Here is a 14,680-nt window from a genome sequence, read left to right as displayed (position 1 = left end):
GCAGAAACAAAAACGACAGGCCGCTATTTCTGTGCGCTGAGCTGAAAACACTGGTTTCGCGTCAGATCAGCCGTTCGTCTCGTCCTCGGTGCTTGCGACTGAGGGTTTATTTTAAGCGGCCCAGTGCGTGAGGCAGTCGCTCTGCAGGCATGTGGAGGTTTTAATAGATGCTGTCGGATTGGATCTTAGATCTGAGCCAGATTTCTTTCAACCTGCAGTCAAGAAAACATTCAGAAACACGGACGCTAAACAGCGTCAAAGAATGCAATAAAAAACTTTCATCCTGGTTTATAGGATTGTATTAAATACAGTTTCCCCGTGTTTAAAGCCACTTGTCCTGGTTGTGATTCCTCCAGTTCTGCCAGCCGTGTTTTCTGTTTTACCTACACTCTCTTCTAATGAACAGAATGATGTAATAGCATCAGTACTATGCCTTTAATCCATTTATACTTACATTTAATGTGAAACATCCAGGAAACAAGTTCGTTCCTGTCCTCGCTTACGTTACAGCAGCTATAAACAGTCGTTCCCTCTTCAGCCTTTCTTTTTATCTCTGTCACGAAGTTAATAAGACAGAAAAGCTCAGCTTGTCATGTTACTGAGAAACCGCAAAGCGTAAACTCCTCTGTCCTGAAGATGCACTGCACAATGCACTGAAACTGGAGACTCCTTCCATAAAAGTTACATAAACGTCTCCTTACAGAAACCCTCACTGTATCAACGATTACACACGTTTTTAAACACACGATAAACGAGCGCATGAATATAAACTTGTGATTTGCAGCTGCACTACTGTCAGTGCTGCTGTTATAGAAAACTAATCAACACCTTCTGACCAATCAGAATCCAGAATTCCACAGTGCAGTGGTAAGATGCTATTAAATGCTATCAGTATATCGAGATCATTCTTTCCAACTGATTATTTTCTCACAGGTTTGAAAACACACCTAATGGAATGTTCTGAACTCTCAATAAAAAAGGTGTGAAAATGATCTAAAATGTTGTTGGTATCAGATCCGAGTCAGGTGTGGGGCGGACATCGGAGCCCTGATATCGGTGATATCGTTTTGTGATGCATTGAAAGCTCAAATCAGATGATTGAGCACAAAAGGAGATGTACAGTGTTAAAACTGCCGTACAAATAAAATAAACTCAGACTGTCTTGAGAAGTGTATCGGCCGCTTGTTGCGATAGAAAAACGTCCCGAGATCTGTTGTTGGTCTCCACCCGCTCTGTATACACACGCTGACTCAGCGCTTCCGCCTCGCAGCTGATCAAGTCCACTCGCTTTAATCACGCCAAGTCTGAGGGGAAAAAACAGCAGCTCAAGCTTCAGCTGTGTAAAGAGTGCTCTGTTTTACACACTCATTCACTAATTACACACACTCCGTTTACCAGACGTCTCTCAGTGCAGGCGCGCACGCACACACACACACACACACACACACACACACACACACACACACACACACACACACACACACACAGCAGCCTCGATTACGATCATTTTTCAGTTTACAGTCAGACATTTCTCCCCGTTTTCTTGTCCTCTTTCACTGGCCAATCAGAAGCGAGGGGCGGGGTTTACGAGCCTGAGTCACCGGGAGCTGGTTGTGATCCAGACACTGAGTCAAATAAGCAGCTGGTGTGAAGTGACCTACATCACACACACACACACACACACACACACACACTCGTCTCACTTTCGGTCACTTTCTCCTTCTCTTTTTCCCTTTCACATACAATTCCTGTCTTTTTTTTCTAACTATCCCTTTTTCCCATCTCTCTCTCTCTCTCTCTCTCTCTCTCTAGCATTTCTCTCACTTTTTCTCTACATTTTTCTCTCTATTCTTTCCTCCCCTTTTCTCTCTAGACCTCACCTCCCTTCTCTTGTTCTCTTTTTCCATTCCTCCTTCTCTCTTTTCTCTCCCTGTCTCTTTCCCTCAATTTTCTCTCTCTTGCTCTTTCCCTTCATTTTCTTCTTCTTTCTAGATGTCTGTTTCTTACTTGCTCCATCTTTCCTTCTCCCCTTCCCTTTCTGTTCTCTTTCTTTCTACCTTCCTCCCTCATTCTTTTTTCTTTTCATCTATTCACTGTGTCTATTTCACCCTGTCTCTATCTCTTTTTATCTTTCACTGCTTCTTCTCATTTCTTTCTGTCTTTCTTCTGATTTCTCTCTCTGTCTGTCATCCTCTCCCTCTGTCTCCGTCTTACCCCCTTTCCTTTATCTTTCTCTCTATCTGTTTCTTCCTCGATCCATCTCTCCCTCATCTTTTTCTTCCCTTCTTCTGTTGCCTCCTCTATATTCGTCTTTTGTCTGTCCATTGTTGTCTACTTCATTCAGTTTTCTCTTTGTCTATTCAACCCTCTTTTCTCCATTCTTCCAGTCATACTTTGCTTTTCTCTTTCTGTCTGTCTCTCATTTCTCTCTCTCTCTCTCTCTCTCTCTCGCTCGTAATGATGTTTGCAGACTTTCTGCTTCTCCTCACTAAGTTAGCTTTGAATAACAAACGTGCTCCGCTTTGATGTGCAGTACGGTGTGTGTGTGTGTGTGTGTGTGTGTGTATTTGTGTGTGTGTTAGCTGTACCAGGATCTGCTCTCTCCCCAGAGAACGTTGCCAGGTATGCAGGCGTTTTCCTTTCATGCACTGCCCTATTTTTCTCTCACACAGTCTCTCCATCTCACTCGCATGTCTGTGCTATCGCTTTTTCATTAACACACACACACACATACACACACACACACAGAGTCTCTTTTTCTCTCCCCACCTGAGCGGTCAGGTGTGTTAACACAGCTGTGTCTCTCCCCCGCTTTCTGTCACACAGGAACTCTAGACACTCGAGTGTTTGTGACGTTTTCCTCCTGCAGCGTGGCCGAGTGTCACGCTGAAGAGAAACGACCTGACCAAAAGTTGGTTTTATTTTGTATTCCCTTCTGTCTGAAAGATCCAGCTTCGCTATGAAGTGCTACGTTTACACGTGTGTGTGTGCGTGTGTGTGTTTCAGTGCATGCTGAAAGGTAGCTTTCATCGCTCAGGCATTAATAGTCTCGGTTCAGGTCGGTTCATTGTGCTGGTTCTGTTACACTCTTCACATCAGCCACATGCAGAAACATCCTGATCCCACAGTGCTGCTGGATTCTGATTGGTCAGAAAGTGTTGATTAATTTTCTGTAACAGCATACTTATATATACTCTATCACATACTTTCTCTGAGGGGAAACTACGGGAAAATACGGGAAACTTTTTACGGGTTTGGCCTGTCCGTTTACACGACAACGCCGTTTTGGGGACTGAAAACGCATATTTTTGAAAACGGGTTTCAAAGTGCAAGTTTTTGAAAACGCCGCCGTTATCGTCTCCATGTAAACACCCAATACGGGAATCTTTGAAAACGGTGACATCATGCGCGTGCGTAGTACGTGTTAGGTATGTAGACGTGCGCAGTACGTGTCTATTGTAAAGGCAAGCGCGAACAAACAAACACAACAATGGCGGAGTACATGGTAGTGTTGTTGCTGCTCGAGAGTTTGCTAACGCTTCTTCAGCAAAGTGTGGATTTACTTCACCAATATTACAACCAACTAACAAGGGGACAGCGCCAACTACTGGCCTGGCGTATGTAATACAGCGTTTTTGGCCGTTATCACGGATATGCGTAAACGCCAATTGTTTTGAAAACATTGTTGTGTATACGTGAAACTTTTTGAAAACGCAAGAGAAAAACTTTTCCATTTTTGACTACATCGTTGTGGTGTAAACGTAGCCTGACAGTACTGCAGCTGCAAATCACAGGTTTATATTTATGTTCTAATATGTTGCTGTTTCCATAGTAACAGCTTGTACAGCGGACGCTCCACACAAACACGTGGGTAATCCTTGATGGAAGGAGTCTCCAGTGTTAGTGCATCTTTAGCACAGAGGAGTTGAAAAAGCTGCTTTTTTTGTCTTATTATCTTAAAGAGAGAGAATAGAGAAAGAGGCTGATGTTTGTTTGTGAGGCGAATGTTTATAGCTGCTATAACGTAAGTTCCACAACAATAAATGGATAAAAAATACAGTGTGCCAAGTAATGAAAATGGTTAGTGTTGGCAAATTGCTGTGGTCTAAGAGAAATGAAACACTTCAGGACACTTTATCATCACGTTATCACAGTATCGATATTATAGCGTCATATCGCCCAGCCCTCTGTGTGTGTGTGTGTGTGTGTGTGTGTGTGTGTGTGTGTGTGTGTGTATGAGAGAGAGCTGGTGGTGTCAGTTCGTCCTCCTTCAGTGATGAAGCTTGATGTTGTGGTGAAGCTCTCTGACGCTTGTGTATGAGGTTTACCAGCTTTTCGTCCGTTTACAAATCGCTGTGTGTGAAATTTTACAGCTTTATTTTATTACACCGCATTTTTATTGATTTATATATTCACTTTCACACCACTAGTGGCAACATTTCTTTCCTAAAACGTGGCGTGTGACGGAGTTTAGATTATAAACAGTCCATAAAGACCCACTGAGCGGTGTGGTGTGTGTGTGTGTGTGTGTGTGTGTGTGTGTGTGTGTGTGTGTGTGTGTGTGTATGTGTGTCTGAGAGAATACAGTGTGCATTGCTGGTATATGGTCACCTTTGTAGTGTGTAGAAGGGGATTAAAGCAGGTAGTGGTTTGATGGGAACGGAGATTTCCTGCTGCAGTGTGTGAGCGAGTCTCTGCTGGATAATCTCGCATAATGTTGCGCAGGTTTGTACGATAGCGAGGGCATTAGTGTAAGAGGCTCAGCGCTACTTTAATGCGCACACAGTTGGCTGCTTTGCTTCGGTCACTCGCCCTGACTGCAGTGACGCTTTAATCCTCATGGAGAATCTCCGTGTTAAGGCGTTTGAAAGAGAAATAAAAAAGGTTTGTTAAAAAGTATTCTGTGAAAGAGACGAGTATGGCTGGGCAGTATGACGAGATCACCGGTATCGTGATATATTTTCCTGTGATTATTTTTAAATAACAATTTCAAACTCTGATCAGAAGCAACTGAATCAATTTTTTTTCCATTCATATGCATATATATATATATATACACACACACACATATATATATATATACATATATACACAGTACTGTGCAAAAGTCTTAGGCACATGCAAAGAAATGCTGTAGAGCAAAGACGCCTTCAAAAATAATGAAATTAAATGTTTCTACATTTTAAAAAATCCTATAAAAAGCAGTAAACAGTAATAAATGAAACAAAGTCAATATTTGGTGTGATGATCCTTCGCTTTTTTTAAAAAAAATAGTGTCTCAGGTGCAGTGTGTGCAGTTTTATAAGGAAATGAGCTGGAAGTGTTACTGAGCATCTTGCAGAAGCAGCCACAGTTCTTCTGGAGACTTTGACTGTCGACTCGCTTCTTATTTCTGCAGCGAAACCCAGCAGCCTTCATTCTGTTTTTTTGTCTGAAAAGTGTCTCTTACGTAATCTGCTGCTTTCTTTACTGACATACAAACATTTTTTTTGGCAATCTAAAAAGTTTTTGTACCGAACCACTAATGTAGAAGTCATAAAATAAGAATCTGTAACAAAGTTTGTACTAAAAAAAATAGGGTGCCTAAGACTTTTGCACAGTACTGTGTGTGTGTGTGTGTGTGTGTGTGTGTGTGTGCCAACCATGGGTTGGTGTGATGAAGTGGAGTTACTGTTATCACACTGAAGTTGATTATTTTCCTCTAACAGCATGTCCTGACGTGTTTTATTCCTCTTCTACCACAGCAATTTATCAACGATTCCAATTTTTATTTATTAAAGTTCATTTGAAATGTTGTCATTTCATGAATCACAATATTTAAAACTTAGTTTGATGACACTTTTATTGAATGAAATTATTAAGAAATTATTTAAAAACAAAAAAATAGGAAAACATTTATAAAAAGGTAAGTGAAAATGTTAACATCAAGTCAACTGCTTTATTTTTCACTCATTTTGTTATTATAAATAATAATAATAATAATAATAATAATCGCAGTAGTAATAATTGGGATTGCTGGCGATGGTGCCGCATGGGGACCGTGGAGATGGTTTTGGACTGCGGTTCATATGGGCAGTTGTACTGTGATGGCATGGGACTGTGATTGCTGTGGTGGCTTTGGGGCTGCGGTTGCTGCGAGCAGTTTTTGCACTCAGGTCTCCATCAGTGGACAGTGGGTAGGTTCAGCAAACAGACTTCATGTGAAAACTGTAATCAATTTCCTGGTTACACAATTGCACTAGTTGAACATGTAGTACACAGTTATAGAAGGGAATTATTTATAATCGCACTATCCGGTGTCACCCAGATGAGGATGGGTTCCCTTTTGAGTCTGGTTTCTTCCTCATATCGTCTCAGGGAGTTTTTCCTCACCACCGTCACCTCTGGCTTGCTCATTAGGGATAAATTCATACATTTACAATTTGAATAGATTTTTTTTTCTGTAAAGCTGATTGTGACAATGTCCATTGTTAAAAGCGCTATACAGATCAAACTGAAATGAATAATAAAGATACTGCAGTTCTTGTGATATCGCATATATGTATAAAGTGATGTAATTTATCACAGTATCGACATCATGATATCGTCATTTTGTAATATCACCCAGCCTTTTCTCAGGAGATCATGAGTTTGAATCCCACTGATGCTACAGCTGTGTGAGTCCAGGAAGCATGATTGTCCTGCTCTCTGTCAATCAAAATGAAGCCAGCCAATCACGGGCTTCTGTTAGCTCATGTGTACAGAACGGTGCAGTTAGCGCTCACATTCTGTGATGCTGTTTGAGTGATGGTTTGTAAAAATGCTTGGAGATGTAGATAAATGAGTAGGAAGTGGATTTGACTGAGATGGTGTTGTAGATAAGAGGTCCATTCTTCAGATCAGATCATAATGCAGCTCTAATGTGTGTAAGTGCAGATTTGGCTGAGAGGTTTATGAGATTGTCCTTTTGACATTTATGATATCACTGTGCATTATTCATCCATGCATGACTAACCCTCTCTCTCTCTCTCTCTCTCTCTGTCTGTCTCTCTGTAGCAGTGGACACTCAGAGCTCCAGTTCCGAGGACATTGTCCCGAGTCCTCCGTCTCCTCCGCCTCCTCCTCGTGTGTATAAACCCTGCTTCGTCTGTCAGGACAAATCATCGGGATATCACTATGGAGTCAGCGCCTGTGAGGGCTGCAAGGTACCGACTCACTCAGCTCACCAGTTTCCCGTTTATTTTTAGCCCGGAGTAAAGTGTGGAGTGAGTGCTAGTGTCAAAAAGTGCACGGGTTACAACAGACGCACCATAAATGTACCAAAAAAGTATTACTAAAATGATTCAAATGCATAAGAATCCTAATGCTGCTTCTATCCACTTTTAATTAGTCCACTATAAAGTCCTGATATTTTAGAAAACTGTCTTTGACATCTTCAGAATGGAGCATCCATGATAATATTGTGTGTAAGTCAGGATTAAAGCACTTGGGTTGTGCTGTTATAGGAAAATAATCAACAACAGGGTGATGTGATGAAGCAAAGTTACTCTTACCACCACAAACTCCATTAACAGCTCCGTCCCGAAGTGTTTCCTCTTACAGCACTGCAATTTGCCAATGATTACAATATCTCTTAATTAAAGAATGACGCGTCATACTTTTTATCCGTTTATAGTTATGTTCAGTGTTGTGGAACGTTCATGAAATTGCTTAGCTGAACAAAGAAATCCCAAAAACACAGTATTATGTTTTTCCACTAACTAAATTATTCCTCTTAATGAGAATTGGAACAAAAGTTCTGTTTGTTTTCCGAACCTCTAAGGGTTTTGTTTAAAATAATGAAATCGAACAGTTCACAGTTGTCCTGAGATTTTATCTCAGTGGTCCAAACACCAAGCCGAGCAACTTCATCAAAATCATCAGTGAAAAAAAGTGACGTACTCAGCAAATTCTGTGAAACATTCCCAAAACAACATTCCTACAATGTTCAAAAACTAATATTATTATTGCTTTCAATGTTTGTAAACGTTGCAGTAATATTAGAGAAACTAAACTGATCTAAAAATCTAAAAGCTCATTCAAAACATTCATATCCGAAGCCATTCTAAAATACTCACAACATCTCACAACATACCGCATCACAACAACTAAATTCTTTATTTAAACCAGTAATACACTTTTCGCTCCTGTCAGCTAAAGTGGAGCAGAAGAATTGTTTATTGCACACATTATTAAGAATAAATTAAATGATTTATCGAACACTGGATTTTATCGTTTTATTTTTGTCGCCACTTTACGAATAATTTCTGAAGTAATCCAAATCATTACGGCATCGGTCTTTCTAAATTTCGCCTGTTATGTTGCTTAGCAACAAAAGATTACTGTTAAGGACTACACTGCATGGTGGAAGAATTTTAACACATGGGGTTTTTACCTTACTCGTGATAAAATCACTGCAGCACATGGCCTCTCGCGGCTTACTGCTTTAACAAATGTTGTGCAAAACGTTATCAGAAAACAAGTTCAACATTTTAGGAAGCAAAACTTGAGATAAGCTTCTGAGTAAGCTGAAACTGTTAGCTGGACACTGAGACGAGCTCTGAGTGATTTTATTGTTTAAAGAGCAGCAGTGTGTAGAGTGTGTGTTGTAGAGTCCGAGGGAGCGCAAGAGCAGAGGTTAGCACTGAGCTAACCTCCACGCACACACACACACACACACACACACACACACACACACACACACAAGGCTGAGGGAGGGAACTGTGTGAGGAGCACACACGCTACACAAACACACTCGCTCAGCAAGATATAAACATAACTTCATTAAATTTTCATGCTCAGTGTTTCCCTCCTTCTCTTCCCACTGCTGAGAATCAGAGCAGCGTTTCTGAACTCCGTCCTGAAGGAGTCTCTCATCCGCTCATCTGCTCATCCTCTCATCCTCTTATCCTCTCATCCTCTTATCCTCTCATCCTCTTGGCTGTTCTGAGATAAAGCTGAGTCAGCAGTCAGAGTCAGCAGTCAGAGCTTCTCAGAGTGTGTGTTACAGAAACCGGCTCACGTTCAGATCCCTTCCATGCTGATAACTCTGTACACACTCAGTTACACCCCCCCCCCCCCCCCACCACACCCCCCCCCCCCCACCCCCCCCCCCCCCAACACACACACACACACACACACACTGTCTCAGTGTGGTCAGAGCTTAATACTCACACAGTTATTAAATGGACACTAAAGAGCTTTAACTGCCTGAAGACTAAATTAAACACAGCCACCAAGCAACTCAGTCCTAGTCCAGTGTCCATTTCTCCTCTTGTCCCTTCTCTTTCCTTAATCCTCCTCTTGTTACACATTTTCTCCATTTTTCTCTTCTACTCATTTCATTGTCTCTTCTCACTTCATGCTTCTCATCTTGTCCCTTCTCTTTCTTTAATCCTCCTCTCTTTTTAAACCTTGTCCCTCTGTCAGCTATTTCTCCATCCTTTAATTCTCTTCAGTTCCTCTTTTTGTCCCATTTCTACTCGGTTCATGTCATGTGTATGTTTTCATCCTCCACTCTTTTTTTCCTCTCTTTTTTCTTCCATCTTCTCGTGACTGCTCTCTTCTTTCCTCTGCTCAGCTCATGCATGGGGTAATTTCTAAACTCCTCCATGACACACACACACACACACACACACACACACACACACACACACACACACACTGCATGACTAATCCCAGTCCAGTGTCAGTATCCGAGCTCCTCGAGTGAATGTGTAAAGGTGATGGTGATGTCAGGAAGGTGTGATGTGTTGAAATGTTGTATGAGTGTAGTGTGTAGATGCTGATGTGCTGTGTGTGTGCTTGTGTGTGTCGGTGTTTGTGCGTCTCTGTTAAAACGCACAGACTATCAGCTGATGGGCTGCCAGAGCGGCGTTCGCACTTGGGGCTGATTTTTGGGCCTTTTTGGTGATAGCCATGTGTGAGTTTTGTCATGGCTTTATCAATGCGTCAGGTTTCTGTGAAGTCAGAACAGAAAAGAGGGAACGAAGCACGGCTGATAAAAGCTATTTTTTCCCCGATTCCGGTAAAGAGAAGAGTACACACACTCATGTTATTTCACTATTTATCACAAACTATCCTTCTGTTAGTTAGGTTGTCACAAACAACCTGAAGACTCGTCCCTCCTGCAGTAATTTAACTGTCGCCTGGATACAAGAGTTTTATCACAGAGGAGAAGTGTATTAAAAAAAAAAAAGAAGACGACACGGGAACATCACACAAGAACTAATGCCATCGAAATACGGCTCTACACTGTGAATCATCATGATACTCAAAGTGAAAGGCGTGTAGCAGAAGAGTTTGTTTAAAGATTTAAATAAAATCCATTATGATTTCATTATGGAAAACTGAACCAGTATTGACCTGTGTGAGAGATCATACCAAAGCTACTTCTTTGCTACTGTACTTAACTACTTTAATTTGGAAGATTTAAACTTTTCTCAAGTATTATTATTGAATCACTAAATATTACTTTTTCCTTACTCAAGTTTCATTTTGACCTTCGGAGCACTCGCTGAAATATTCAAAAGCCATGAGATTTTTACTCGTTTTTTTTTTTTTTTCCCCTGGCTGCTACACCATTCAGTTGTTCAGTTGTGTTTTTCTTGTTGTTGTTGTTGTTCTTGTTTATTCACTGAAATTTATTAACATTTATTAAACATTAACTAAACTACTGGTTATATAAAATGTGAATAAATAAGTACAACTAAGGAAGAAAGTATATGTAAGTTGTTTAGTCATTAGTTAAGTACATATAAGTCAGGATAAGTAAAAATAAGTAAGTCAAAGTAAGTATAGTAAGTAAAAGTACGTATATAAATATAATAAGTAAGTAAAGGTAAGTGAGGAAAGAAAGAAAGTCTGGATTTGGTCAGTTGAAAATCATTTGTAAGTTCTGATCAGTTTAAAGTCAGTTATTTTATTATCTTGAATACTAGTGTATATTTAAACGTAAACACCTCTGGTTAAGAGTTATCATCTCTACCACTTTGAAACATGTATTAGTGCACACTGATTTAATTACAACTATATATATAGTTTTTTTGACTATATAAAAACTATTACAGGACTGGACTCAGTGTGTCTGTGTGTGTTATTGTTTGCAGGGTTTTTTCCGCAGAAGCATTCAGAAGAACATGGTGTACACGTGCCACCGAGAGAAGAGCTGCATCATCAACAAGGTCACACGCAACCGCTGTCAGTACTGTCGTCTGCAGAAGTGCCTGGAAGTGGGCATGTCCAAAGAGTGTAAGTGTGTGTGTGTGTGGATGGGTGTGGGTGGGTGTGAGTGGGTGTGGGTGTGTGCAGGGTGGTGTGTGTGGGTGTGTGTGGGTTTGGGTGTGTGTGGATGTGGGTGTGGGTGGGTGTGAGTGGGTGTGTGTGGGTTTGGGTGTGTATGGGTGTGTGTGGGTGTGGGTGAGGGTGGATGTGGGTGAGGGTGGGTGTGAGTGGGTGTGTGTGGATGTGGGTGAGGGTGGGTGTGTGTGGGTTTGGGTGTGTATGGGTGTGTGTGGGTGTGGGTGAGGGTGGGTGTGTGTGGATGTGGGTGAGGGTGGGTGTGAGTGGGTGGGTGTGTGTGGGTGGGTTTGGGTGTGTATGGGTGTGTGTGGGTTTGGGTGTGAGTGGGTGTGGGTGTGGGTGTGAGTGGGTGTGGGTTGGTGTGGGTGAGGGTGGGTGCAGGTGGGTGTGTGTGGGTGTGGGTGGGTTTGGGTGCGTATGGGTGTGTGTGGGTGTGGGTGTGAGTGGGTGGGTTTGGGTGTGTATGGGGGTGTGTATGGGTGTGTGTGGGTTTGGGTGTGGGTGTGAGTGGGTGTGTGAGTGTGTGTGTGTGGGTGTGAGTGGGTGGGTTTGGGTGTGTATGGGTGTGTGTGGGTTTGGGTGTGTGTGTGAGTGGGTGTGGGTGTGAGTGGGTGTGTGTGGATGTGGGTGTGGGTGGGTGCAGGGGGGTGGGTGTGGGTGGGTGTGTGTGGGTTTGGGTGTGTATGGGTGTGTGTGGGTGTGTGTGGGTGTGTATGAGTGGGTGTGGGTGTGAGTGGGTGTGTGTGGATGTGGGTGTGAGTGGGTGTGAGTGGATGTGGGTGTGAGTGGGTGTGAGTGGGTGTGGGTGGGTTTGGGTGTGTATGGGTGTGTGTGGGTGTGAGTGGGTGTGGGTGGGTGTGGGTGGGTGTGGGTGTGTGAGTCTCTTCAGTGACTCGAGTCATTTGACTCTGTTCATTTAAATGATTCGTTCACATTTGCGAAACATTTGTGTGTGTGTGTATTTTGACCTCAGTCCATCAGTGTATTTGCCCTTCCATCCCTCCCCTGACAGCCTGTGTGACCTTTGACCTCTTACCTTTGACCCCGATATGCCCCAGCTGCTCTAAAGCCTCCACAGAAGCTGTTTTGTTGGCCTTCATCCAGCTGCTAAACTCATCAAACTTAATGTTTTGGTGTTTTTTTTGGATTCTAGAATCATGCAGTAAAGTGTGTGAGGATGTGTGTGAAGGCTTTAATACCTAAGCAAATAAACTGTTAGTAATATTGAAAAGTAGAAAAGTAGAAATGAGGGACTGATCTTCTGAAGATAATCAAGAGCCAGTTTGTGGCTCAGAGTTTGCAAGTCAGATTTGATTCAACTTCATAAAACATGCTGCTGGTGTCTTTTTTTTTAATTTTCATTTTTCCCTCGTAGAAAGTGGATGGAGCAGAATTTCGTTTAGTGAATTTCCTTTGTGTGTGTGCATCCGGTTTGTGCTTAACGATGCCTAACGAGACGTTGTCATCGTGATGAAGATCTACACATTCGCTTCCTTTTAATCCTGAATTTCACAACACACTGAAATCTTTCTTTAGATGCGTTATCCTCTGAAGCTCTTGGTCTCACGCAGGCCAACGTGGTGCGAGTGTTGAGGAGTTTTCTGTTCAATACGGAGAAGCATCTCTCTGAGTGTGTGAGTGTGTTGTGGGAGCGTGTGTGTGTGTGTGTGTATATGCGTGTGGTGAAAAATGACTTTCCCTGCACTAATAGTTCTTTAATGGTTCCATTAGATGGGTTTCCACAGCCCACGCTGGCACCTCGCTCACTCCGGAGAGATGAATATATGCTGAGGAGGAGGAGGAGAAGCCGCAGGCAACACATACTCTGTTAGAGATGAGTGTGTGTGTGTGTAGTGTGTGTGTGTGGTGGTGACAGTGGATTTACATTTACAGTGTAAATTAGAATGAAAAATGAGTCAAATAGTCAAAACAAGCACTGAGGCATGAAGGAAGCGAGGAATGGGTTAGAAGACGAAGGTGAACAGAACAGAACAGTTTGATCAGGACGTGTTTGCTACGAGGCTAATGTAGCTAACTAGAAATAGAAGCTTATAGCCACCAGTTTAGCATCGTGCAAGACTTGCTAATATAGTTTGTGACTAATTAGGGCACATTATTATTTATAAACATGCACTAAAGGATGCTGCAGAGATAAAAACAGTCACACTTCTTCTTCAGTGCATAGATGTAGGAGGTGTGGCCTAAAGCTTGAAGGCGGAGTTTACAAGTGAATGAGACATGCACTTTACACAATTCTCCACTGGTAGCTGTAAACGTACTGTTGGTATATTTTTTTTGTTTCTTTTTTTTTTTAACCTGATCAAGTTCCTTTCTCTGCTGCTTCTCATCCCTTATGTGTGTCTCCCCAAAACTTTCTTACCCTCTTTCTGTGGACTCGTCAGTTTCTCGGTGCAGGGTGGCGACTGCATCGAACCCTTTTGGCTGTGTTTAATCCACTACTGCTGTTGCTGTAAACCAAACAACAGTCTGCTTTTTGGCTCAGCAGCTCCAGTTAGATTTTTATTTTTTGGCTCGGCACGTCTCCTTTCCTCACAGCCGCTCTCTCTTTCAGCTTGCAAGATAAATTCTGAGAGTGTGATAGATTTTATGGAAAAGTCCTTCTCAAAAATATAGTTCTGAGATCGGGATCTGATCCTTTTTTTCCTTTTGGTTTTTGTTCTGTATATAAGAATGTACAAAGAGATTTATACAAAAGATTTCATAATTAATTTTTCCTTTAATTTTCACCACCAGCTCATGAAACTGTGATTTTTTTATTTTTTATTTTTTGGGACTAGGTCATCATACTGTAAAACATTTAACCCATAACAGCCCTACTTAGCTAAATTAGCCTCGTAGGTTCAGCACAAACCTTTTTTTTTTTTGGCAGATCGACTGCAATTCAGGTTAGAAGAACACTGTGTACATGTTACACTGCATTCGGGTTACCTCGGAAATGGGAAGCAGGAGCTCGGAATTTCGTCATTTTCGTCCTCTGTGTGTTTGAGCTGCAAAGTGGGAATGAAACAGATGCCTCCATGTTCATCTTTTGTTAGCAGCAAGCTAGCAAACTAACAGTGATGAGTGATGTATATTTACTTCCTCAAATCAGTGAACTCTGTAGTCAGTGTTACAGATTTAATGAATATGTCTGGATGTTGTATGTATATACAATATATATATATATATATATATATATATATATATATATATATATATATATATATATATATATATATACACAATATAACTTTTTTTGAAGGTAAGTAGTGCTGCTTGTTTACTGCTAGTGCTGTGAGCGGCCATGTTGATTTGACATCATTTACTGAAGTTGGAGTTGAGGAGATCATCCCGAGTTTCT

At 41.7% G+C, this 14,680-nt stretch overlaps 1 protein-coding gene across 4 annotated transcripts in view; it reads left to right on the top strand.

Annotated features, from left to right (window-relative positions):
• The window catches only part of rarab (retinoic acid receptor, alpha b), a 98,620-nt gene that overhangs the window by 74,390 nt on the left and 9,550 nt on the right, over positions 1-14,680 (top strand). For 2 of the 4 annotated variants that reach the window (XM_053239087.1, XM_053239089.1), the window contains 2 exons: positions 7,039-7,184; positions 11,127-11,268. In XM_053239087.1, the coding sequence (XP_053095062.1) occupies positions 7,039-7,184; positions 11,127-11,268 (288 nt within the window). Of the gene's footprint in view, positions 1-7,035; positions 7,185-11,126; positions 11,269-14,680 lie in introns of all 4 variants that reach the window. The other 2 variants (XM_053239086.1, XM_053239088.1) reach the window with 1 other exon arrangement.

The sequence above is a fragment of the Pangasianodon hypophthalmus genome, chromosome 13, assembly GCF_027358585.1.
Source record: "Pangasianodon hypophthalmus isolate fPanHyp1 chromosome 13, fPanHyp1.pri, whole genome shotgun sequence".
Taxonomy (NCBI): domain Eukaryota; kingdom Metazoa; phylum Chordata; class Actinopteri; order Siluriformes; family Pangasiidae; genus Pangasianodon; species Pangasianodon hypophthalmus.
Note: the sequence above shows the minus strand (reverse complement) of the source record. Positions and strands in the feature narration are given on the sequence as shown.